The 27,778-nt window shown below is 39.7% G+C and overlaps 1 protein-coding gene across 14 annotated transcripts in view; it reads left to right on the plus strand.

Annotated features, from left to right (window-relative positions):
- The window catches only part of RALGAPA2 (Ral GTPase activating protein catalytic subunit alpha 2), a 323,293-nt gene that overhangs the window by 214,411 nt on the left and 81,104 nt on the right, over window positions 1-27,778 (plus strand). For all 14 annotated transcript variants that reach the window (XM_070247008.1, XM_023626011.2, XM_023626010.2 and 11 more), the window contains 2 exons: window positions 4,940-5,098; window positions 27,007-27,134. In XM_070247008.1, coding sequence (XP_070103109.1) covers window positions 4,940-5,098; window positions 27,007-27,134 — 287 coding nt within the window. The remainder of the gene's footprint in view (window positions 1-4,939; window positions 5,099-27,006; window positions 27,135-27,778) is intronic.

The following is a 27,778-nucleotide window of genomic DNA, read 5'->3' on the forward strand; positions in this document are numbered from 1 at the left end:
CCTGCTAGTGGGTGGCAGAGCCTGGAATCATTACTTCACACCTACTTTCTCCCTGCAAGGATGCAAGGAACTGAGGACAGTACCTGGGTGGTTGGAGAACAGGTCATTCAGACGGCGACTGAGGCTGGCTGATAGGGGATCTAGTCTGGTGGTTATAGCCAAGGTCTGGAAACAGGCAGACCTGGGCTCCAGTGTGTATCCAGTTACTTCACCAGCCTGTGCCTCAGTTTCCCCATCTATTAAAGGAGATTAAAAACACGGCCTATGTCACAAGGTTGTTGTGAAGTAAATGGATACTGCCTGTAAAATTGTTTAGCATGGTGCCTGATAGGATCTCTAACCATCGGCCTTCATCATTGCCCATTGGTCTATTTGATTCTTTTTTTCCCCTGCCCCAATAGGCAGATAGTATTGGCTGATGGGCCTCACTGTACCTGCCTCTTTTCTCTTCTTTGCGGTTTTGCTTTTTCATTACTACAGCCACTGACGTCTGGGCCATGTACATTGTGGGCAGCAGTGTTCATGACACCTCAGAACTCAAGTTACAGCACAATCACAGACAACTCTTACAGGGACCAAGTGTCTCAGATATGCAAAGCACTATTGTCTGTCACTCCCTAGCTTGCATGCTAGCATGGCCTCCTGCTAGCCATGTGCTAGCTCCTACGGGCATGGAGGAGCTGACTCTACATCTTAAGTACTAATACTGTAGTGTTCTTAGTGAAGGGGACCCTGCTCTCAGAGAAGCTATTTCAGATTACCAAGACCCTAGATAAGGCTTACACATCCTTTTTATTTGTAGTACCTTGTAAATTGCTGCTACTTTGCAAATGTGTCACTATATTCCATGATTTTCTTTTTTTTTTTTAATTTTACTTTTTTCCTTTTTCTCCCAGAGCCCCCTGGTACATAGTTGTATATTTTTTAGTTGTGGGTCCTTCTAGTTGTGGCATGTGGGATGCTGCCCCAGCATGGCTTGACGAGTGATGCTGTGTCGGCACCCAGGATATGAACTGGTGAAGCCCCGGGCCACCAAAACAGAGCACGCAAACTCAACCACTCAGCCATGGGGCTGGCCCCTCCATGATTTTCTTTTTTTCTTTTTTTTATTGTAAAGATTGGTACCTGAGCTAACAACTGTTGCCAATCTTCCTTTTTTTTTTTTCTTTTCTAACTCCCCAGATTCCCCCAGTACGCAGTTTTGTATATCCTAGTTGTGGGTCCTTCTGGTTGTGGCATGTGGGATGCCACCTCATCATGGCCTAGCGAGCCGTGCCATGTCCGCGCCTGGGATCTGAACCCTGGGCCACTCAGCCATGGGGCCGGCCCCTCCATGATTTTCTTATGACTGAGCACTATTTTGTTAAAAGATAGATTTATATTTAAAATATTTTTAAAAATTATTTCCTAAGTAAAGTAGGATTGTCTTTTTTTTAGATAAGATATAGTGTTTTCTTCATAAAATGCCATACTATAAGTAATGTTCCAAGGCTTGGCCTGGTTGGAAGATTCCCTACTGTAATAATCAAAATTCAGCTGATACCTTTTGCAGCTCCAAGATTTAACATCATTAATGACAAGTTCTCTTTATCAGGATGTCTCACAGCTAGACGAAAAATCAGTCACAGTAACAGCACCCCACAGTTCCTTGTCTTATTCTCACTAAATTGTCCCTAACAGCTTAAAAATGCGCTGCAAAATTCTAAAGTGATTCATGTTTTCTTCTGCCCCTGTCATGGGGCCACTTTTTCAATTCTGCAATCCGGTTGCAACCCCATACTGAACTCTTGATCCTTCACTGCAGAAATTTGTTAGCTCTAGCTAGATTAGATTTTTCACAGCTAATCTAACTGCTGTAGGGGTTTGCAGAGTGGGGACAGAGCTGTGCTATTGGATTTGTCCAATTCATTTGACTCCAGGACTATAATTGCACTTATGTCTTACAAGGCTTTTATAGCCTCAGGCTGGCCAGCCGCATAAAAAACAAATTGGCAGTGATACAGTATGAGTGAAAAGGGATGAAAGGCCCACATTATCAGTCTCCAGGCAGCACTGTTCTGGCAGGAAGTTTCTTGGTTAATTTGCAAATAAAACTTAGATTTTAGGATGGGCACACTGTCAGCTGAACAATGGGGATGTCAGGCCTGACTGTTACTTAGTAAAAGTAGCAGCCGGGCCCACTGAGGAGCAGGAATTCTTCAATCAAACAGACGACTCCTTCTGGAGCCAGCTGGCGATGTAATGCAATTAGTCGGGAAAGGAGGTCAGCCTATTAGGTGTGTACCATGACCAGTGTCACCAGTGCGTGCCGCCTGGCAGCAGCATGCAAAAGGACCCAGGCAAAGGGACTTTAAAACTCTGTCAGGACAAGAAGTGTCAGGACATGGGGTTGATTTCTTAAGACTTAAGAACAGAGCATTTGTTTTGAGCCTGTTAAGCATCCTCGAATTCTGGAGCCTGTTGTGAGGTTGAAGCAATAGTTGGCGTGAATGACAGCTCCATTCCAGGATGTGACTTGTCAGTCTCCTGCCAGATTATGCATGAGTCAGATCAACTTGACTTGTGTGCATGGAACTAACTCACTGGTAGATTTCTAATTTGAGGACCTCTAATCAAAATTCTCCAAAACTCACAAAATGCCATCTCTGTAGTTTCCAGAGTATTCCCTTATGTTCTGACATGGTCAACAATTTGACCAGGTTAATTTTATTTGTTTTACCTAGTTGTGTTCTTGTCATAGGCAGAAGAGGGTGTATTTTTGCTCTTTACTCTGGATTTATCAGCCAAGTGGTCCTGGGGCCTTAGCTCTTAGTTTTGTGAGTTAGCTAATTAAATTGTGGTGTGTCCAGAGGTCTGAGGCACATGACATTGAAAGCAGCTTTGAGATGATGAATGTTGTATTATTTTCACACAAAAATAGCTCTTCCTTAATTACAGAAGTGTCACACTGGGAGGATGGCTGTATTAGTGTGATACTATTCTCGCTTGCTCTAGTTCTGAGAATACAGTTGCAAACAGAATTAGGAGAGACTTACTTGGGTTATATAATTGAGTAAGCTAATTTAGAAAAGGGAGAGTAACTGCAAAATTTCAGTAATTACGGTATTACTTCAGAGTTAATGCCTTGTGACTGAAACTTCTGGATGATGGATTTCAGAATGCTCATGTTAGGTGGTTTGGATCCTGGGCACGGATGTACTGGGTAATTTTACATTTAGAAAGTGATAAACACCATTAAGTTGTTCTGGATCACCATGACTTGTGCTTGACACCCGTGGCTGCATTGTCCCAGAGCCTGTACTGAGGCACAGTGGAATCGTGTGCCCCTCACTATAGGGGCTACTGTACTTGCACCTGTACCTCACTATAGGTTCAAAGGTACAGGTGCAAGTCTCTTTTTTAAAATTTGACTTGTACAGGTATTCCCAGAAGTATAAGAGAGTGAAGAATAAGAAGACATTGCAGTAAACCAACTTCCTTTGTATCCTTGTAAATGCAAAGGAGACCATGTTGGGGTCACCTCAGGTTTTCCATTTGTGGTCAAATAATCTATAAAGAAAATTGTATTTCTACTAACCTGTTTTAAATACAGAGTGTTCCAGAGCATCCTTTTTTATATTTTAACATAAAACTAAAGCATTAGCTTTGACAGAACCTCTGTATTTCATTAAAGTGCCTCTAAATTTAATCATTTTTCAGGTTCATCTATTAAATAAGCTAGGAAGCAAGAAATACTTTCTCATGGTGCATAGTGTCTTCTGCAGCAGGGGAGAGGACCAAAATCTCAAATTCTCGACAGGCGTCAAAGGACGTTCCTAGTCAACCTTTATTGTTTTAGCACTTCAATTTTGGCCAACATTTTTTAATTTTTATAAGCCAGTTTCTTTTAGTCACACTTTCAGTCTTACTCAGATGATTTCATATGCAGCCCAGGCTATGTAGTCATTATGCAGGGGCTTTATTAAACAAGGGTTTTCTTGCGTCTGACAGAGCTTGGCCCTAGAAGCACTGTCAAGGGGTCCCTTCCTGGGAGACATGCTAAGCCCTCCTCAGAAAGCCCAGGAGTCTCTGACTTGTTTTTGGACTCCAGGGCCTCTTTGTGATAGTACAATTAGCTCTTGGCGCAGGCTTAGATGGCCATGAACAGTGGAAACAGCACTGGAGTAGAACCCCAGCCCAGCGTTGCAGGCCCATTCTGCCACATACTGTTCATACGCCCTGGGTAGGTGGGACCTTTGCCTTCCTGAGCCCCCTTCCTCCTCGTTAGATAACATAAAGATGATGTTGTGACCTCAGAGAGTTAGTGGAAAAATTAAACAAAACAGTACGTGTGAACATACTTTCTATGGCATTCTTTAAATGTTGGGTACTAGTGTTCTTACTAAGTTTAAGCAATATTTATTAGTTTCTTAAACAAAGGTAATTTTATGCATACTTTTTCTTAAAGGTTTGTGACAGTCTGGTTTTTATACATTCGGTAACAGTTGGTTTTAATGACTTATGTTCTCCTATATTCGTATTCTTTTTATCTTTAATAGCCATTGAATTAAGAGTTTTATGAAGCTTTACTGTAATATGGAATAAAAGACTCATATTGTTAATTGTTTAAAACATGCTCAGCAATATAAAGCATCAGGCTTTGATGCAGGAGTAAAATTCAATTTTAAGAAATCCTTGAAAAGATCTTGTTCCCATCCAGCCGTAATGTACCTGTGATGCATACGTGCATCATCTTAGTACCAATGCGTTTCATAGAAGGCAAGCTGTGTTTTCAGGCACATGTGCTTTTTAAAATCCTCATAGAAGACACTGGTGTTGTAGCCTTTTTGGGGAATGAAATATTTTTGCCTCTGAGTATTATAATTCAATTTGTAAGCCATGACCCCTCATAAACTGCTGTTATCACTCTGATTAATAAAGAGTCAATTTGCTGTTGCAGCTCCGTCACTTGGGGAATGATGAGGTCCACATCGTCTGGTCTGAACACTCCAGGGACTACCGCAGGGGCATTATCCCAACTGCCTTTGGAGATGTTTCAATCATTATTTACCCAATGAAGAATCACATGTTCTTTATCGCTATCACGAAGAAACCCGAGGTACGTTTTCACCACATTATTGCTCTGACTCATACAACATTTGCCATATGATTCACCATTATTGACAACAATGATAGTAATATGCTAAAAGAGAATTTTTTCTAACTGATGAATGTCTGACGTGTATATGAATCACATATGCTATATAGAATTAAATATGAGTTGGGATTTTCAAAGAATCTTTCATCATGAGTACAGAAATCTGTATTTTATTACTTAGGCTCTTTGAAAGTTATAATGTAAAGACATTTAGGATTTTTTTAATGTTTTAAATTTTTAAAAATTTGTAATTTAAGATAAAGTTATAATTTTAAATTTGAGGCGCATTGATTAATAACAGTAAGAGTTGAACGAAGCCCATATTACATCTAGCATTTTGTGCATGGCTGTGAGTATATGATCCAACATTGCCTGACAGATGGGCGCTGCTCACCAAGCCTCTGCCTGTGCTGATCGGGGTCAGTCCTGAAGAACTGTGGCATGTCCATGAAGAGGCCGGACCTCTGTAGCACAGCCCGTGTGGTGATTTTCAACAATTGAAGTACCTTGACACAGAATCAGTCCGGCTGTGTCAATTGCTATTGATCATGGGAACGGCTAGAACAATCCAATGGTTGTGTGCCGTGTGCTAAATTGGCTGCAGTTTCCATCCTTACCATGCCTTTACTGGTATTTTAGGGGTGCTTTATATAGTGACTTGTTTTCATTTCGGAATTATTAATATAAGGGCTTTTTATTTTAAGTTTTTTAATTAAACATTTAGCTTATTAAGTCACTCCTCTTCAAGAAGATGACTTTGCATCTTTCAGCTTGATATTAAATATAATTTCATTTTCATGTCAAATTGTTCTCCTGAAGAAAGTAAAAGTTACCATTCTAAATACGCTCTCTTTTTAATCTTTAAAATAACAAGTAACTGAGATTTTGATATTTATAACCTAATCTAAAGTGTTAAAGTTGTAAGGATTAAATGAGTGGAGAATTGAAAGGTGCTCGAACAGTGCCTGGCCCAGAGCAAAAGCTACTTAAGCGTTAGTTGTTGCTGTTGTTACCTTTTTTTTTGTTATAGTTACTACATTGAAAATAGATTAAATAATGAGACCCAGGTTTAGCATGCTTATTATTTCTCAGCCTAGATTCAGTGTGGTTCAACTCCTGAATTCACAGAAGTGAACCACTCTGGCTGGTGAGGAGCCTGACATAAAGGAACTCTCTTTTCTGTTCCGGGAGCAAAGATGCCAAAAGTTCTTCATTTTAAATATATATCTTATCGCTCATTCAGGTTTCTGTGTATGTTAAGTTTTCACTTTTGTATAAGAAAATGTCTCTTCTGCTAATAATATTTGTGTTTGACCATGAAGAACACTGCTTTAATTTTAAGAATTAAACTGAAAATTTTAATATTAGACAACGAGTAAATTTACTATCCTCTAGCTTTCAAAACTGAAAAATGTGTTTCTTTAATATTTAGTATGGATTAACTGGCTTTATTAGTTCATTTTCAGCATGGCCCTCTAAAATGCCATTTAGTGTCCTAAAAATGTTGCTTATTTTTAATAGTAAATAAAGAACATAAAAAAGATATTTCAATTCACTTTCTGGTGTCTAAAGTGATTTTTAAAAAGGTATTATTACACTTATAATGCATGAAAACAAGTATTAATATACCTTTTCAAATTTCTTTAAAAAATGTGTGTCTTATAAATTTGGTCATAAATTCTGACAAGATGAATTGAGCAAATCACTTTCTTAATATTTCAATTCAAAAAGCCTAAAGGGAAGAAGAGAATAATGGCCAACTGGAAATTTAGTGTTATCCTCACGTTTAAAGTACAAACCATTACAATGTAATAAAATTAATCCCGACGTTTCCAGGGCAAGTGTGGCTGACCTTTTGTTCACCAACCACTGACCCCAGGGTGAATGCAAGAGGCTTGTGGAGGGAAAGTCTGTTTGTTTGGCTTCAGTCCCTGGTATTTAAATTGCATTCCCTAATCAAATGAAAAGGCTGTCCTCTCTATCAGGTTACAGAATCCATGGCAACATTTGGCCTTTTATATCCATAATGTTAGCCTTTTTGTTTGCATCTAAGTAGAGACACCTGGAGCAATGTTAACATTAACCGATTTAGCATTAATAGCTTCATTATATAAGAATTTCTGATCAGATAGCTGTTACTTTTGTTATATTGCTTCAGCTTGTATTGTTGTCATTTTTTATCTCCCTGCTTGGCAACCAGGCAATGATTTGCAAATTTTTTTTGTCTTGATTAATTAAGCAATATAATTATCAGTAACCGTGATGCAGTCTTTGCTCAACAAAGCTTCTGAGAGAAAACAATGGTAAGTCTGTTAGTATGAATGCATTCCACGCGTCCCAGATGCATGAGGATATTATGGACAATGAGGGGAAAGGCCGCCTGTGAGCGAGGACAAAGGGTGCCACGCAGACTCGACACACTGCACATACCGCCAGGGACATGCTGCGGGCTCCCTGGGACACAGACGCCTCGTTAGATTACAGCTAGTCAGCAGAGATTAATTCTCAGCCATTTGGTGCCATAATTTACCCATTCCCCAGTCTTTTAACTAGTGCTCCTTACTATGGAAGTGAAGGCTTTGTACTCAAAAGGTTTATTTAACCTTGTCTACTTTTAGGGATCTCCACCAAAATCACTATTTTTGCTTAGAAATTGTAATGACACAGCTGCTTAAAGTTGAGGAATATTCCTTTTGGGAGGACGGGATATGCACAAGCTTCAGAAATTGTAGGTAAACTCAAAGGCATTCTTTTAGCACCTGTATGTTTCATCTGAATATAGTGTGACTCTGTGGTCTAAGTACATTTATTTTACTGGTCTCTGAGCAGCCATACTTCTGTAAGAATAATTTTAATCCTTTTTTAGGAGGAAAAAAACCTCATCAGTACACAAAAGTCCTGCTCATTGGATAGAGTCATGCATATTCAAATTGTACTTTCATTCACTCAGCCTCATTAATAGCGTATGTAATAATGTAGGGCCATTTGTAATACAAGCTCACAGGCAGCATTGCTTCCAAGTCCTTTGAAATTTAACATATTTCGCTTTTTCATTCCATACACCTCCCTTAAATATACAAATTATGTGCCTGGCAGAATCCGCCTCCTCTTAATAATACACAGCATTTGTGAAATGGTATGTTGGAGAAGTGTGGGTGTGCTTGCGTGAGCTCATAAAACCCTCACATCTCAGAAGCCCTGCTCACTTTTCTAGCTTTTTATTGAACTTTTTTTTAAATAAATAAATAAAAATCAGTGGACTTAGCAACATGATTGTTACTTTTAAAATAAGTCAATCTCCATAAATATTGACACACTGGTCTTTGGTCACGGAAAAGAAATGTGCTATCGTCAGACTTCTATTTTTTCCTACTTTTCTCACTAAGTCAGTGGTCAGGGAAGACTTACATTTAGAGCAGAATATGAGTGATTTAAAGGTTTGTTAAAATGCCTAGTTTGTTCTGCAGAACATCGTTGGTAAAGCCTCCATGTTGCAGTGAGTACCCAGGTTTCTTTCCTTCTTTCAGTAACTGAAAATAATGTTGGTGTTCAGAACATTTGCTTTTATGAATTTGTGAAGGTAAGTTTTAGTGTTTTTGCCATGTTTCTCTCCAGGCACATTAGTTGCTGGCTGGTGACTGTCTGACCAAAGGGTAGACTTGCTGAAGCAACCTTGACCGGGAGCAGTTAAGACAGGAGGAAGCCTTGATGAAGTGTCTTCCTTGTCACCTCAACCAGAGTGTCCATTTCATAAATGAAAAACATGTTTATGTCCTCCAAACTCTACTTACTTGGCCCTGGTAGATATGGACATGGAAGAAAAATGGATAACGATGCAATCGTTTCTGAGAAGCCTAGCTGGAAAGAGTAATAGGATAGAAGATAGGACCCCAGGGTTCCAGTTCCTGTGCTGCTACAAGTGGGTGGGTGTCTTGGGCAAGTCTCTCTATTTCTTTGGACCTTAGCTTCCTCAGCTGTAACATTCAGGTTGGGACCAAGGTATCTATGCAGTCATTTCAGGGATTCTAAGTGCCCCTTTAAGTCAATGGGCCCTCGCTGGATCCTCTTGTTCCTAGATGGCGCATCCTTTCCCTAAGTTGTCCCTACTCACCAGGCTGCTGTTGAGGTGGTGTCTGGTTCCCTTACAGACTCAGCAGCCATTGTGAGTGTGTGTGTGTGTGTGTGTGTGTGACCCTCTTCAGGATGATGGCTAGCCCAAAACTTCCACCTGAAGCAGATGCCCAGAAATGCTGGTTAAGGCTGATGCACCAGAAGTCACAAGAGCATTTGCACATGTGAGGTCGAGAGGAGCCAGTATTGGCACCTGTGTTTGAAAGGAAATCGTTTAATAGTGTTATAGTATTATGTAGGGAGTGTGTTTGACTGCAACATGGCTATGTACATTTCTTTATTTTTATTTCAAATGTGCAATTTTCTTAAATATTTATCTCAGCCCCAACCAAATAACCTTTTATAAGATTAAGTCATACACTTTAAAATACTCTGGGAAATTCTCAGGGAAAGGTAAGTTGTTAACTTTTGAATACGTAAAGAATCGTTTATTTTGAAAAGGTAATTGAAAATACTGAATAATCAGAATTTACTAAAATACATTATTAAATGCATTACTGCAATATGTTGTTTTGATAACTTATTATTATTACTGATTTTTTTAGTAAAGGAGTGACACTGAGAACTTTATGAAAAGGCAGCTGTCATTTGCAGATTTTATAGCAAAATCAAATTTCTTCTCTAATTCATTGTCATTCCTAATTAGAGGAATTCCCTGGATACAAGGGATGTATATTGTTCCTTTTGTCCAGTTTTTGAAAGACTATCTGAGTCACCCACAAGCAGTTGCCAAAGAATAATAAAGAACATTTATTTTTAAGATAAGCCTCAATACAGATGGAAAAAAATCTATGACCTATTATTAACTTCTAGCTCCTGATTTATCGTTCATGACAATTTGGCTATTGAAAGTTCTTTCTCAATTGATTTTTCTCAAAAGTTGACATTGTTTCCCCCTTTTTTTTAGTTGGTCTTTGATATAAACATCTTCCACTTCTTTGCCTTAGCCTCCCTACTTTTGCCAGCTAGAGCCAGACTGTGTAAATGTACACTGAGTGGCAAATAGTAGAGCCTGCTTTGTGTCAGAAAGCAAGACATTTCCCGTCCTCTACCTCTGAGCTGCCTCAGCAGGAAGAGCCTTCTGGCCTAAGGACAAGCACGTTCTCCTGACCCTTCGGCACATGCTTCCTAAGTTCCTGCACACAGTTGCTCACGCCATTGGCAAAGCTGGGTGGGGCGGGTGGCCAGGGTGTCAGGAGCACAGAACCCCTCTGTGAGAAGGAAACAAGGCGCCTGGCCCAGGAATTAGAGAATTTATCCTTAGAGATGTATTTTCTGTGCTATACTTGAAATTCATTATTTGTTGTTGTTGGGGTTTTTGTTGTTTTGTTTTCTTCATGCATACTTTCATCATAACTCCATCTCACCGATTGCTGGACTGCTTTTAGTGTGCCATAGGAGGAAGTGCACTTATTTTTTTAAGGAATGTATTTTAAGTAAACTTTTTAAGTGTGGTATTGCTAAAATAGAAGGAAAGAGTTATTCTTTCTTATTTCCTTATTTGTTTGTTTGTTATCACTTTTGCCTGTTCTAAGCAACACTGAATGATTTTAGACTATGAATCGCTCCTTGATTTTCCCCTTTGGAATTATGATGCCCACTCTCCACCCCCCCACGCGCCCCAGTATTATCATAAGGGGGAAGCACTCATTATTTGTCATCACTAGTAGAACTAACAGTCCCATCCTTCTTTGCTCCCATTTGAGTTTCCTGAGGTCTGAATGCTTCCTCTGTGCTATAGGTGCTGATCTCAAAATAGGTTTATCCAACTTTGCAGTTTTACATCTCTTGTTTTAACTCTGGAGCCCTTTCCTCAAACTCACCAAATGGAAGAAGAGGTGTGGCAGCAGAAGCCTGCTCTGGACCCCAGGACCTCCCCTGTCACCCCTTCACCCTGGTCTTTCAGGCATCTCCATGAAGCAAGAGACAGATGGTCACAACAGATCTTGTTCTCGAAATGTGAAGAGGGACAACAGACTTAGTTAATGTCCGGCAGTCAGAGCCTCTGGAGACAGAGGCCTTCACCCAGTCATTCAAGCAACATTTATCTGTTGAGGCTGCTTCATGCCAGACACTATGTCAAGGGGATCTTTACTCCTGGCATCTAAATTTTAGTGAGGGAGACAGCCAACAAATAAGTAAGTAAATGGTTGAACTGCAGACTTTCAGACAGTAGAAGGTGTTGGAAAGAAAATAAGACAGAATGATAGGATGGCAGGAAGGAAGCTGCTTTAATCCAGTTAGGGGATCTGGTTTCCAGTTCAGCCTTTAGGGATTTTGGAAGTCATCACTCCCATCCTCACAACAAGAAAAAAGCTGAACAAACTGAAAATCAGCATCGTCTTTGATCTATCAGAGAATTGAAGTCACAGGGCAAACCACTGCCTCAGGAGTTGGAGGGTCAGACAGGCAGGTACAGAGAATCACCACTTGCCAAGCAGAAGCCCAGGAGCAGAAACCTCTGGGGAAACCAACACCAGGGTAGGAAAATGTCAGCTGTAATTGACTGATTGCTAGAGGCTCAGTATACAAAAATTTGAGAGTTAAAGAGTCAAGAGGGGACTCGTCTTAGGGAGACTCCCACACTTTTGTGAGTTTTCCCTCTAGGAGCCCTACCGCGTTCTCACAGTGAAGACTGGAGGAAAAACCCTCAAGCTTCAACAGAGGGAGGGGAAAGTAGCCATTTCAAAATGCACCCAGAGCATTCCGCTTCTTAACAAGGTCTGCCCTCAAGAGAAAGTGTTTTACCAGAGCCTTACCTGCTGGGGTTTTACCAGCACCTAGTCAATCTGGGGAAAGGGAAGTACCCAACTCAAGTGCCCTCTAGCCTTGCTGTCTCACCTAGGGAGGGGACCAGAAAACAAAACTGAGAAGACCTGTGAAGGTCACAGCCCAGGGACACAGGCTCACTAAAGGACTGGGATCTAGTCATAGGTCTTTAGAACACTTCTCCTCCCTATTAAGCTGCTACATTAATAGAGCTTTGGTAGTAACAGGATACAACTGAAAGAACTGCACATCCAAGATCTTATTTGAGAAGTCTCTAGGGAAACCCAAAGATGACAGAGGAGACAAAAACAAGGGCATCCAAGGAAATTTTAGCCTCTGGCGCCTTCATCTACAGCTTCAGAAAACAATAAACACAGCCTAACTCCTAGCCAGACGAACACAAAGCCTCACACAAAAGGCCTATTTACTTTGGTTCCTTGTGCCTGGTTATCATGTCCAGCTTTCAACAAAAACTTACAAGGCATACTAAAAGGCAAAAACCACAGTTTGTAGAGACAGAGCAAGTATCAGAAGCAGACTCAGATTTGGCAGAGGTTTTGGAATTATCAGACCAGGAACTTAAGATAACTATGATTAGTACACTAACGGCTCTAATAAAAAAAGTGGACGACATGCAAGAAGAGACAACGAATGTAAGCAGAGAGATGCAGGCTCCAAGGAAGAATTAAAAGGAAATGCTAGATATCAAAAATACTGTAACAGAAATGAAGAATGCCTTTAATGGGCTCATCAGTAAACTGGACAGCCAAGGAAAGGGACTGTGAGCTTGAAGATATGTTAATAGAGACCTTGGAACTGAACTGCAAAGGGAAAAAAGGATGAAAAAACCTAAACAGAACATTTAAGACCTGTGTGACAATTACAAAAGGTGTAATATACACCTAATGGAAATACCAGAAGGAAAAGAAAGAGAAAAGAACAGAAGAAATATTTGAGATTATCATTTAAGTATTTTTTGTATAATATATATTTTAATATATGAAAATTTTCCAAATTAATGACAGATGCCAAACCACAGATCCAGGAAGCACAGAGAATACCAAATAAGATAAATGCCAAAATATCTATATCTAGACATACCATATTCAAATTGCATGTTATGACCTGAATGTGTATGTCCCTCCAGGATTCATATTTTGAAACCTAACCCCCAATGTGGTGATATTTGGAGGTAGGACCTTTGGGAGGTGGTTAGGTCATGAGGGTGGAGACCTTAGGGATGGGATTTGTGCTCTTATAAAAGAGGCATCAGAGAGCTCCCTTACCCTTTCTGCCACGCGAGGACACGGAGCAGAGACAGCCATGTAGGAAGGAGGCTCTCCCCAGTTACTGAACTCTGACATCTTGATCTTGGACTTCCCACCTCCGGAACCTGGAGAAGTAAACTTCTTTTAAACCACCCAGTCTATGGTACTTTGTTATAGCAGCCCAGACAGACTAAGACACTACAAAAAATCAAAACAATCTTGAAAGAAGCCAGAAAAAATAACAACTGTGGAGGAGCAAGGATAAGTTTTATGTTGAACTGCTCTTCAGAAATCATGCAGATAGGAAGCACGTGGAGTAAAATATTTAAAGTGGAGAAAGAAAAAAAAAACCAACCTAGAATTGTGTATCCTTCAAAAGTGAAAGAAGAAATACTTTCTCAGACAAAAATTAGGAAATTTGTGGCCAGTAGACCTGCCTTGCAAGATAGGTTAAAATAAATTTATCAAAAAGAAGGAAAATGAGATGAATCAGAAGCACAGATCTACTTAAAAAAGAAAGAGCTTTAGAGAAGGAATAAATGAAGGTAAAATGAAATCTTTCATTTTTCTTATTCTTAATTGATTTAACAGATAACAATTTGTTCCAAATAATAATAGAAAAAATGTATTCAATGATTATAGCTCAAGGATAAATAATGAATGGCAGCAGTGTTAAAAGGAAGAATTGGAATGCTGTACTCTAAGGCATTTGCACTACCTGTGAAGCAGTATAGTGTTATTTAAAGGAGGATTTGGATTAAGTATAAATGTATGTGTTAAACTTAAGGGCAACCACTGAAAGTAAAAAAAATTATAATTGATATGCTAAGAGCAGAGAAAAAAATTGAACCATATAAAATACTCAGTTAAAATCAGAGAAGGCAGAAAAAGAGTAGGAGACAAAGAGGAACAAGAGCATCAAATGAAAGACAGTAACAAATATGGTAGATACTAATCTCACTATATCAATAATCACTTTACATGTCAGTGGTCTAAATACGCCAATTAAAATACAGAGACTGTCAGAGCAGATAGAAAAACAAGACCCCATCTATATGCTGCCTACAAGAAACCCATTTTTTTTTTTTTTAATTTTATTTTTTCCTTTTTCTCCCCAAAGCCCCCCGGTACATAGTTGTGTATTCTTCGTTGTGGGTTCCTCTAGTTGTGGCATGTGGGACGCTGCCTCAGCGTGGTCTGACGAGCAGTGCCATGTTCGCGCCCAGGATTCGAACCGACGAAACACTGGGCCGCTTGCAGCGGAGCACGCGAACTTAACCACTCGGCCACGGGGTCAGCCCCAAGAAACCCATTTTAAATATAAATACACATTAAAAGGGATAGAGAAAGATATACCATGCTAACACTAATCAATAGAAAGCTGGAGTAACTGTATTAATACCAGACAAAGCCAACTTCAGAGCAAGGAAAATTGTCAGGGATAAAGAGGGTCATTACAGATGGGCACAGAAAGCTCCCCAAGGAGGTGACATTTCAGCTGATCCCGAATGGAGCAGGAGAGCCAGCCCTCAGCAAGCTTCAAGCAGAAAGGACAGTGAGGGCAAAGTCCTTGCAGAGGGCTTGAGCTTTAAAGTCTGAAGAAAGGAAGACACCTGCTGTGGCCAGAGTTTCAGGAGCAAGGAGGAGGGCTGGAGGAGCTGAGGGAGGCAGAACAGGTCATGCAGAGCTCTGAGTTGGTGGGGAGGAGTCTGGGCCTGAGTCCTGACCTGGAAGAGCTTAGACAGGCAGTAAGCCAGTCTAACCTTCATCTTTTTCCCTATAAAGTAGGGATGAAGTGTCGGCTTCATGGGATTGCTGTAAGAATTACAGATTGTACACTGAGCGCTGAGCTCAGAACCTGGCCGAGCATCGGGAGCTTAGTAACAGTTGTAACAGCAGCCACAGCCATTGGGCTCATCATCAAAATCGGATACTTCTGGGTTTTTTAACCCCTTGTTCTAAGATTCTTTTGTTATTATGTCTTAATATAACCTCTTAATTAGTCCAAAAATAGATCAATTATGTATATTACTTTCATCTCCAATTACTAAGAATCATAGACTTCAAAGGCATCAAAGGAGAATGACTTATAAGCCCAATTAAGTGATCAGCCACTTTTAAAAGCACTCATAGAGATGCCATAATTGTTCCCTAAGGGGACTTTCTCACTATTTGGAAATTCTTTTTCTGTGTCTATCCCAGGTTCTGCAAAATAGAGTTTAAATCTGTTTTCTCTCATCTTTCAAGAAAGTTACCCAAATCTAATGAGCCATTTCCCGGCTGCCCCTCCTCAGAGAGGGCCGCCCTGCAGATGCCCTTGTGGAGTTGTGCATTCCTGGTGGACAGTGCCACGCCCTCCCCTGTCCACATCCCACTCTGAACTGCAGAGCGCATAAGTGCTTAGAATTTAACACATTTTACTTTTTATAAAATTTTCAGTCCACAGACTCCTCAGTCTTTCTGGCAAATACTGGTGTTATTTTCCAGTAGGAAAGTTGTTGTACTTCAGTGCAGTTTTTTAACCAATTTGTCTGTCACTGACTTTGACACCTCGGGCATAAATCCATAGGTCCAGACACACCCTTGCACTCCATAAGTTCATACTGTGGGATTGTGAATGTCCCAGGAGGGGAAACCGTAGCAGGTCCTGGAATCGTAGATTGCAGAGGTGAAGGGCCCTTAAAGGTCGTCTGTTCTGACCTTACTTGTGCACAGATGCCTCAGGAGGGCCCTGTGTCTGTACACCCGGCACCCCTGGAGCGTGAAGTCCTGTGAATAACCACTCCCAGAAATGACTTCTTTCCTTTTGGGCCGCTCATTTTGACCCTTCGTTACCTGGCGCTTGGTTCTCTCATTGTTCTTTTTGACTTTTTGATTATTTTAGATTTACTTAGGGGATCTGCTCAGAAATGTGAGAAACTCTGTTGTTTGTGGATTTAATGAAATGCCCCCCAAGAAGTTCTTTTCCCCTGACTTTGTAGGCAGGATTCAGGGTGATCGCTGCGTATGGTCTCTCCGATTGTGAGGCTGCTCTCTCCCTTGTGCCTCAGTGCTTTTTTGTTGGCAGATATGAAGACCTGCCCCTCAATGTGAGGTTCAATGGGTCTTGTATGGATTGAGTCTTGATGGATGGTCCTGATCCCTTATTGACGAGGTAGTTCAGGCTTTGGAGAAACTGGAGCCGAGCTTCTCTGGAGGAATGTCCTTAGCCAGGCTGTTAATGGAAAGCCAGCTCTGGCCTGCTCAACCCACTGGCAACTCCCCACATGCCTGTTTTCCCATCTGTGTAGAAGCTCTTCTCTTCAGTTTCTTTCTTTATTGATCTCTTAATCTAAAATTATTTTCTAACTCAGAATTGCACTCTTCTTTATCATTGACATTGATCCTTTTATAGAGATTGTGATCATTATTGCGATTATTATTAACCTCACAGGACCTTTTTCTTTTCTTTTCGTTTCTTTTCGTTTTTTTGGTGAGGAAGATTGGCCCTGAGCTAATATCTGTTGCTAATCTTCCTTTTTTTTTTTTCCTCCCCAAAGCCCCAGTACATAGTTGTAAGTCCTTCTAGTTCTTCTATGTGGGATGCCCCCACACCATGGCTTGATGATCGGTGTGTAGGCCTGCGCCCAGGATCCAAACTGGCAAACCCCAGGCCACCAAAGCAGAGCGCATGAACTTAACCATTCCGCCATGGGGCTGGCCCTGACAGGACCTTTCTTTACTCTCATGATTTTATATTATGATATTTCCCTCCGGGTATAAAAACATGCACTCTTCCCTGCCTTACTTTAGCATTTTGATTATGTATTTGCAAAGACAATCTCAAAGTTAGGTCTACAACCTCCACACTTCTCACCACCCACCAGGTCTTACCTCCTAGTGACATACACAGACTTAATGAGTGTGCTTTCGTCTTGGCCTCTGTGTTTAGTGAGGAAAGGGAAAAAGTTTACCTGGTGTTCTGTGTTGCTTTCATTTGGATTACCAGGTCGTGAGCGGGTGATAGGCTGGGAGTCAGCAAATAGAGCAGGGCGGAGTCGGGGAAAAAGAGCGGATTATTTCCGCTGGGCGTTCGTGGAGTCCAGCATCGTCAGCTGAGTTCCCATGGTTGTTCTTTAGTCTTTTCATTTATCTCTCAGTGATATTGACGCTCCGTGCATTTCCCAAGATACCTATTCTGGAGCTTTCCATTCCTCTCAAGTCCACAGTCTAGGCCTCCCCTCCTGCCTTACTTCCTCCAGCGGCCCTGCCTCTGACTTCCCCACTTTGCTACAGGAGGTCTCTCAGCAGCTGTGTACAGCCCTTTGTCTTGTTCTAGCCAGTCTTTCTCTTTATTTATCTGTAATGCTTTAATCATTAACTCTAGGCAGGTGTTTTCATATGACACTAACTAATGCTCAGCAAAATTAGCCCCTCCTAGAATACATTGTGGGGCACTGCCTTAGCACAGAAAGCCAGGGATGCCTCATCCTTTCGTTCCTGTTCTGCACCATTCGCCTGGAGTGCTCCTCCCCTTCCACCACGACTCTCTGCCAACATCCATGGTCATGACCACCTGCAAAATCAAGCCACAGCTCAACTATAAGAGGACTCTTGCTTCAGAACTTTCTATCTGTACCCACCCTAAAGCTATTTTTTCCTTTTCGTTTTTTGCCTTCTTGAATACATATTTTTATCTCCCCTGCAAACTGCTATGGGTAAGAGCCCTGACTTATTTGTCTCTGTATTTCTCTGCAGCTCTTATTAGGGCTTTGACCAAAGCATGCAAATGCGTAACTATTAAACAGATGAAATCTGAAATCCCAGCCCCTTTTGACCTAGAAAGAGTCTATGCAATCTTCAGAGTTTTCAGGCAAAATTTTAGAGTCCTCTGATTATCCCTTTTTCCCCAAAATTATTTTGATAATTCAAGAACCTACTTCTGCAATATAGAGATAAAAATATGTAGAAATAAACATTTTCTTTCTCACAAACATACATTTCTCTTAAAAGTTTTCACCTTTATGTCAAAAATAGATGACTTTTCTACCTTGCCTCTTATACTACAGTACTACTTGCAACACACTTTAGGGGCTAATACAGCACTTCAACATTTCAGCCAGTCTGAGGGCAGTAGGGCAGCACGCTGCTCCTGGGTTCCAAATACGTCCATAGTTGGTGCATGTGTAGTAGTTTATCCAAGGGGACGTGGTTTCTGGGCAGCCAAATCAGGTCCAGAATTCCAATTCCAGTGTTCTCAATCTCTTTAATAGTAGAAAGGTGTTAATTTTCACACCTGTATGCAGATGCTTATTAATGGAGGGCTGTTTATACTTGTGTGGTTCTGTGTACACATCTTCTGTACACTTTACAGGCATATGTGTGGAGTTCAACAGAAACTCAAATCCTAGACCTTTGCATTAAGTCACCTACCTCTTGCAGAATAAAGGCAGTGCCAAAAAGCTGGGCACAAAAATCATGGCCATCTCTTTGTTACGAACGCATGACTAGTTTTTAAAAAGGGATGCATAACTGACCAAACTGGGTAAGTCGGCCACCCATACTCTGCATTTATGGTTTTCAGCATGGCCTGGATCTCAGTAGGCCCATTCATGGCAATATTCCTATTCCAGAAACGGGAGGTTCTCTGTGAAGAACTTGAACAGAGCTCAATTGTTCATTACCATGCTTTGGAACATCAAGATGTCTCGACTGAGTCCTTGAAAGATTAATTCCCACAATCAAATAGAGATTTCAGATCATTTTCGTGTCCCAAGGATTCTCCTTTGTCCTTCCTTTGTCCTTGTGCTGGCATGCTGAGCCATTATTGCAGCGTGAACTTCAGTGTCATCACTTCTCTGCAAAAACAAAACAAAAGTAAAGAAAAAAACCTTTCTCTGCTTTCACGGTATCTGGCCAAGAGAACCTGAGTGTGACAGTGTCTTTTCCTGGACCCAGGCCTGACAAGGAGAAAATTGTTTGGGCTACACTTTCTAGGTTTGTGCTTCCTCTCACAGTTGTACTTCCTTTAGTCTAGGAGTACATGATAAGGGCTCCACATGTATCTCCCAACTTGCAGCTAGTGAGGAAATCTAGGTTGTCAGCAGTCTTGGAAAATCTTAATAATCTCCAGACTTTGGTCGTCATGTGTCATGGAGGGCAGTTACAAATCATTCAGAGTCTTTAGTTGGTTGTGAATATACATGCTCAATAGGGGTGAAATGCTGAGTTAAGGTTCTGATTAGGACTAATGGTTGATGTAGTCTTCATTAAATTTACCATTGAGCCTGGGAGTGGGATGGGGTGGCCCAGGAGAATCTCTTTTCCCCATCCCCATTGTGTAGCAGCAGCACTATTCCCCTGGGCAGGGCCACTCACCAGTCCACCCTGGAGCCTCTTTTGCTGCCTTGGTGTCCAGTGGTCTGGGGAGCCCGATAGCCAGTGGCAGTTTCCACTTCCAGTTGAAGGGAACCATTGTGTCTTATGATAGGAGTGCTGCTCCCTTAAGTACTGAAAACTAATCTCAAAGACTAGCACCGTAGGAACAGAAGAAAAAACTGCACATGGGTCAGGAGAAGTAAAGTGAGAGGCACTACCTTTCCCCCTATACCTAGACTTGAGTATTCTGGTTATAGAAGAAATGCCACCATATAGTGATCCTGGTTCCAAGGATATACCATATCTTTTAGGTCAATATCCCCACTTCACAAGGTAGTATATCCCAGTTAGCACCAGAAATGAGTTTTCAACAGTCGTCATATATGCTGAAGGCTGTGCCTATGCTCCTCCATTCAGCTCCACTGGTCCAGTGTGCCTCTGTCACACTGTCTTACTACAGCTCACCATATATCTTGCTTTAAGGTAGGGCAAGTCCCTACTCTGTTCTTCCTCAAGAAGGTCTTAGCTTTTCTTGACCTCTTTGATTTCCATGTACATTTTAGAATCAGCTCATCAAGATACATATATACATTGCATTGAATCCATAGATCAATCTGGGAAGGGAAGTCACAAAAGTGTTGTCTTCTAGTCCATGAATAGATACATCGTTCCAGTTATTTAGACTGCTTTACTTTTTAGACTACTTTAATGTTGCTCAGTAAAATTTTAAAACTTTCTGTATACCTTCCTTGTTAAATCTGTTCCTATGGACTTCATGTTTTTCTGCTGTTGTAAATAGTATCTCTTCATGTCATTTTCTAACCATTTTTTGCTGATGGATAGAAATGCAGTAGGATTTTTGTTAGTTTATTCTGTATCCAATGACCTTGATAAACCCTCTTATTAATTCTGACCTTTTTCTGTAGATTCTTTTGGAGATTCTGTGAATATAATCATGTCATCCAAAATAATGACAGTTTTGCTTCTTCCTTTCTACTTCATAATCCTCTCTTTCTATTTCTTGCATTACTGTATTGGCAAGGATCTCCAGTGCAAAAGTTGATAGATGTGATCTAAGGGACATTCTTCTCTCCATTACAGTCTCACACGGAAAGCTTTCAACATATTACCCTTGGGTTTAGTGGTTACTGTAGGATTTGGTAGATATTCTTTAACAGATTAGGGAAATTCCCTTCAATTCCAAGATTGCTAAGAATTTTTTTCTCATAAATAGATTCTGAATTTTATGAAACAATTTTTTAAGCATCTGTTGAGGTGATCATCTGACTTTTCTCATGTAATCTACTAATGTGGTTTAGTGTACAGATTGATTTTTAATGAAAACCCACATATATATTCCTGGAACATACCTAACTTGGTCAGGATGTTTCATTATTTTTGCACATTATTGAATTAGTTTGCTAATGTTTTGCTGGGATTTTTGCATGTATGTTCATGAGTGAGATTGGCCCCTGATTTTGTTAAGACTACACTAGCCTAATAAAATGAGTGGATTTGTTTTCTCTTTTCCTAGACTGGAAGTTTCTCTAAAATAATAATTATTTGTTCTTTGAAGGTTTTGTAGAATTTGCCAATAAAGCTATGTGTGATGGCTTTTCCTCGTCAAAATAGCTTTTCTCACTGTGATTCCATTACTTTAAAGCTTATAGAATTCTAGTTTTTATATGTCATCTTGTATCTGTATTTGCTAAGTTGTGTTTTACTGGGAATTTGACCATTTCATCTACATTTTCAAATGTGTAGGCGTAAAGCTGTACATATTTTCTAAGCGTCTGTTGTTGTGTCCCTCTTTTATTCCTGATGTTATTTATTTGTGCTTTCTTCTTTTCTTGATTCATCTTGCCAAAGATCTATCAGTTAATTGTATTGGACTTTTTTCAAAGAACCAACTTTGATCTTGGTTACTACCTCTATTGTGGTTTGTTTTTATCCAAAAATGCCTACTTTTGTCTTTATTTCTTCCCTTGTACTTTCCTTGAGTTTATTTTATTCTTTTGGTTTTTCAGTACTACTTGAGATGGATGCCTATCTCCTTAAGTTGCAGCCTTTATTCTTTTCTAAGCATTCAATCCCACACGTTCCCTCTAAGTATTGCTTCAACATATAAGTTATAGTATCTACTATTTTCATTATTATTAGCTCAACATATTTTAAAATTTCCATTCAATATTTTTGTTGACCCTTGAGTTATTTAGAAGTATGTTTCTTAATTTCTAAACATAGAGATTTGTGCTAGTTATCCTTTTGTTGTGGATTTTTAACTTAATAGCTCTTTGGGCACAGAATATGGATTGTATGATTTCCATCCCTTGAAAATTGTGGAGACTTGCTTTATGACCTAGAACAGGGCTCAGCAAACTTTTTCTGTGAAGAAATATTTTAGGCTTTGTGGCCCACACAGTGTCTGTCACAACTACTCAGCTCTGCCATTGCTGTGCGAAAACAGGCACAGGCAATACACAAGTGAAGGAGTGTGGTTGTGTTCCAGTAAAAGTTATTTTTGGACTGATTTTGAGCTTTATATAATTATCATATGTCACAAAACAAATTATTTTCAATTGTTTAAAAACATAAAAACCATTCTTGGCTTCCAGGCCATACACAAAAAGGCACCAGGCTAGAATTAGGCCCTGCAGGCCATGTTTGTGAACCCTTGGCTGAGAATATGGTCAATTTTTTAAAAATATTCTATGCGTGCTTGAAAAGAATGTGTCTTTTGCAGTTCTTGGATGAAGTATTTTATATGTATCCATTAAAATGAGTTTGTTGTGTTGTTCAAATCTTCTATAGTCTTGCTTGTTTTTTTAAAAATACTTTCTTTGAAACATAGCAGTAATAAAGGCACAAATTTTAAGTGTACAGTGTGATGAAATGTTTTCAAAGCAAACAATTTAATACTACTCATATCTAAACATAGGATGTTACTAGTCCCAGAAATCTCCATTATGCCCCCTCCCAAGCACTAATTCCCCCCAAACAGGGCCACTATTCAACTTCTGTCAGCACTGATTACTTTTACCTGTTTTTCAACTTTCTATGAATGGAATTATATAATATGAACTTCTATGTGTCTATTTCTTTCACTCAGCATTATATTTGGGTCATTTCCGTGACGTTACATGTAGTTGTGGTTTGTTCATTTCGTTACTATGGAAGATTCTATTGGGTGAATAGACCACAAATTTTTTATTCATTCTCCTGTTGATGGACCTTTAGGGTATATCCAGTTTGGTAAATATGTGTGACTTGCAATTTCACTTTCAGGATGAATAGAATTTTTAAAATTTTTATTAAGTTCAATTTATTTATTTTTTATTTTATGGTTGGTGCCTTTTGTACCTAAGAAATCTTTGCCTAACCCAAGGTTGTGAAGATTTTCTCACATGTTTCCTTGTAGAATCTTTGTGATTTTAGCTTTAATATTTCAATCTATAATCCATCTCAGTTTTTGTGTGTGATATGAGGTAGAGGTCAAGGTTCCCTTTTCAATATGGCTATCCAGTTGTTTCAGTGTCTTTATTGAAACAGACTTTTCTTTTCCCGTAAAATTGATGTGCTGCCTTTGTTGCAAATCAGTTACCATATATACGTGGCTCTATTCTTGGACTCCATATTCTATTCTCTTGATATATTTGTCTATCCTGGTGCTAATATTATGATATATTAATTATTATAGTCTTATAGTATGCCTTGAAATCAGGTAATCTAAACCTTCTTATTATTGCATTGGCTAATTTATGTCATTTAATTTCCATATAAATTTAGAATCAGCTTGTCCATATCTATAAAAACAGCTTGCTAGAATTTTGATTTGGTTTGTGCTAAATCTATAGCTCAATATCAGAAGACTTGACATCTTAACAATGTGGAAACTTCCAATCCATGAACATTGTACATATTTCCATTTATTTAGATTGTCTCTAATTTATCTCAGCAATGTTTAGCAGTTTTAAGTACAATGTCTTGCATGTCTTTTGTCAGATTTATTTATACGTATTTGATGTTTTGATGCAGTATTTTTAAATGTCATTTTTCAGTTGTTGGTTGCTAATATTCAGAAATCCAATTGATTTGGAGGGTATATTGTATCTTTTGACCTTTCAAAATTCATTTACTAGTTCTAGTTAAATTCCTTTGGATTTTTCATGTACATAATCATGTTATCCGTGAATAAAAATAACTACTGCTTTTTAATCTTTATGCTCCTTTCCTTTTACTTCCTTTCTTTCTCTTATTTTTCTTTATTGTAATGACTAAAACCTTCAAAAATATTGAATAGAAGAGGTGAGCATAGACATTCTTGCCTTTTTAGAGCTTAGAAAACGTTTAATATTTCACCATTAATTATGTTGCCATAATTTTTTTCCTCTAAGATTTCGTCAAGTTGAGGAAGTTCCCTTCTATTCCCAGTTTGCTAGGATTTTTTTTTTTTTGTCATGAATGAGAGTTGAATTTTATCTGCACTTGTTATGTATTTATTAAGAAGATCATATGATTTTTCGTCTTTATTCTGTTAATGTCATAAATTGCCTTGATGGGTTTACGAATGTTAAACCAACTTTGTTTTTTTATGGGAAATACCACTTGGTCAAGATACAGTGTCTTTTTTAAATGTTGCTGGATTTAATTTGCTAAAACTTTGTAAAGGATTTTTGCATCTTTTCTGAGGGATGTTAGTCTGTAGTTTTCCTGTGTCAGCTCCTATGGGCAAAGATAGTCTTTCATTTACCGTTGTATCCCAAGCCCCTCCCCCACTGCCAACCACAGAAAAGATGTTCTCCAAATAAATAGTCTTTGACACAAGTCAGAAGACTTAGGTTGGAGACCCACATTCATTAATTTATTTAAATTATTTAAAATATTAATTAATTTCACTCATTTGACAGGTGTTTGCATTCCAACTGTGTGCCAGTTATGGTGCTTCTCATTGGAAATTTGTCTCCTCCATCTCCAGTCACTCCTTCTCAGTCTTCTTTACTAATTCTTTCTCATGTTTCCAACCTCTAAACATTGGAGGGCCACAGGATGTAGTCCTTGAACCTCTTTTCGTGCTTGTTCAATCATCCAACCTCACGGCTGTAAACATCATCTATAAATGATTAACTCTTAAATCTCTAACCTGAACCTCTCCCTTGACTGCCAGCCTGTCATATCCACTGCTGCCTCCATGCATCTCCACTGGATATCTAACAGGCATCTCAAACTTAGCATGGCTAAAATTGAGCTAATGACCCTCTCTCTCAGTCGTCTCCATTTCAGGAAAAGGTGGCTCCAACCTTCCAATTGCCAACAAACCGTGGCATCATCTTGACACCTCTCTTTTCCTCCTACTACATTAATAATCCTTGGCAAATCCTGTCAGCTCTTCCTTCAGAGTATATCCAGAAACCAACCTCTCCCCATTTCTCCTGCTTCCATTCTGATCCAAGCCACCATCATCCCTCCCCTGGATTATTCAGTAGTTCCCTAAGTGGTCTCTATAATGCTTACCCTTTGAAGTTTTCCCAACACAGCAGCCAGAATAATACTTATTTTTAAATGTAGTTTACATCCTGTTCCCTTCTTCCCTAAACCCTCCAGAAGGCTTTCATCTTACTCTGAGCAGAAATCCAGAATCCTTAAAACTTCCTGCAAGGCCCCTCTTATTACCAGTCCAACTTTATTTCCTTCTATTCTTTCTCTTGCTCGCTCAGCTCCAGCCACTGTGGCTTCCTTACTGTTGCTTAAACATAGTAATTCCACTTCCACCACAGGGTCATTGTATTTGCTGTTCCTCTGCCTGGAATGCTCTTCCATCAGATGGCCTCATAGCTTGAGGTTCATTCCTTCACTTTTGTCAAATCTTTACTGAAATGTCATCGTCTCCTTGAAGCCCTCTCTGGTCATGTGATCTAAAATTAGAGAACTTTGCCCCTCAAAAAGAGTCCTATTGCTCTTCCCCGCTTTATTTTTCACCTTAGCAGTTTTACTACCTTTGTTGTCATTAGCGCTGTTGAGTCGATTCCAACTCCCAGTGACCCTGTGGACAGCAGAGCAGAACCCTGCCCCGTCTTTTTGCACCATCCTCTCACCTTCTGGCACTATATCAGACAATGCTGCACTGCTTTTCATAGGGGTTTCGTGGCCAATTTTTTCAGAAGTGGGTGGGCAGGTCCTTCTTCTTAGTCATAGTCTGGAAGCTCCACTGAAACCTGTCCACCATGGGTGACCCTGCTGGTATTTGAAATACCAGTGGCATAGCTTTCAACATCACAGGAACATCACAGGTAGCTTTCAGCCACCACAATATGACAACCGACAGATGGGTAATGTGGCTCCCTGACCAAGAAACAAATCTGGGCCAGGACAGTGAGTCTTAACCACTAGACCACCAGGGCTGGCTTTTACTACCTAACATATCATATATTTTATGTATTTAAACTGTTTATTCTCTGGAACCTCTAATAAATTCTAAGCTCAATGAAATCAAGAATTTTTTCTATTATTTACTGCTGTATCCCCAGTGAATAGAATAGTATCTGTTACCTAATAAACATTCCTTTTTGAATAAATGAATAAGCAAGTGAGAGAGTGAATAAAATATAAGTTACAAGGCAGACCCAGTCTTTGACCTCATGGAGTTGACAATCTCCATATTAGTGAATGGAGTCAACGAGATTCTAATTGGAAAAAAACGTGAGCGAGAGAAAGAAATCCAAAAAAGACAGGCACAAAACCTTGTGGGTTGCCCACATGGTAGAAGTGGGTCCACTGAAGGAAACTCAGGTCTCTATTAAAGAAGTAGAAGGAAATGAGGATAATGCAATATCTTAGAAGCAGAGAGAAAGAAGGTTAAGAATGAGCACTGTAAGTAAGACCTTATAGTTGTTAACTGGAATAGTCATCATCTCCTTTGAGAGTTAATATGCATCAGGATCCATGCAGAAGTATTACCAATTCCAAAACTGGTTCCAAAAGGATGAAAGGTTAGAGGTGTGCAGTGAGGCACAGCTGTGTTTTGTGCCTAATCCATGCAATGTAGGCCCTTAGAAGAATAATACCATTTCTGTAAATGGCAACACAAGAAAAGAAAACAGTAACCTAGTGATAATTTGTTGTTAGATGTTTTGCTGGAGAATTTGTAGTAGAGGAGCATTGTGGAACAATCCTGTTTTGCTTGTTTGGAAAGCCCTCGACCTGTATCCCATTAAGTTCAGCATTTATTATGTGAGTGACAGCCTTTGTGGTCGTTGCAGGTCTGAGTCATCAATCAGCTGTTCTCATGCCTTTGGTTTGACTTTTACTGGTTTTTGAAGATTGTGTTTTTCTGTTTTGAATCAACAGGTTCCATTTTTTGGGCCTCTGTTTGATGGAGCCATAGTGAGTGGGAAGCTACTGCCAAGCCTTATATGTGCCACGTGCATCAATGCCAGCAGGGCTGTGAAGTGCCTCATCCCACTCTACCAGAGCTTGTATCTTTTTGCTTTAAATGTGTAACTTATTAACCATCCCAGAATCCAGATTCCTGGCGGTTTTTCATGAGAGGTAAGTGTTCACCACTGGGTTGAAAAAGAAAGAGAATTTTCTTCAATCTGTATTGAAAATAACAGTGTGATTTTCATACTGTTTTCTGATTTATATTAATAATTTTGTGCTGCATCAAACTTAGAGTTTATTTTCATAATCTAGTCACGTAAGTTTGTGCTGAGAAGCTGTGACTATCAAAAGATGCTCATATCTACTTGGGTATTTTTCCCCAAGTTCAGTCTCTTCCTTCATCCATCCCTGTTAGTCACAGTCTGTTGTGGGTATAAGGTGGGATGCTGAGGAAAATGTGACAGGGTCACTCAGACTGCCTACCAGAAACCGACAGCAAGTGAAATGACTCTCGTAAGTCAAAGAACGTGGCAGGTGCCACCAGAGAAATACAAACAGTGTTCTCGGAGGTGAGGGGAGGGAGAAATTGCATGTGGTGGGGAGGACAGGGAAAGTTGCATTTGAACTCGCAAGAGTGGCTAGAAATTCTTTTGTAATTTTCCCAAATCATTAATATCTCCTTCTCTAATACCTGATGTTATCTCTAAAAACAGAAGACATTTCACTCTGTTTAACTTTT

This window comes from Equus caballus, chromosome 22 (assembly GCF_041296265.1).
Source record: "Equus caballus isolate H_3958 breed thoroughbred chromosome 22, TB-T2T, whole genome shotgun sequence".
Taxonomy (NCBI): domain Eukaryota; kingdom Metazoa; phylum Chordata; class Mammalia; order Perissodactyla; family Equidae; genus Equus; species Equus caballus.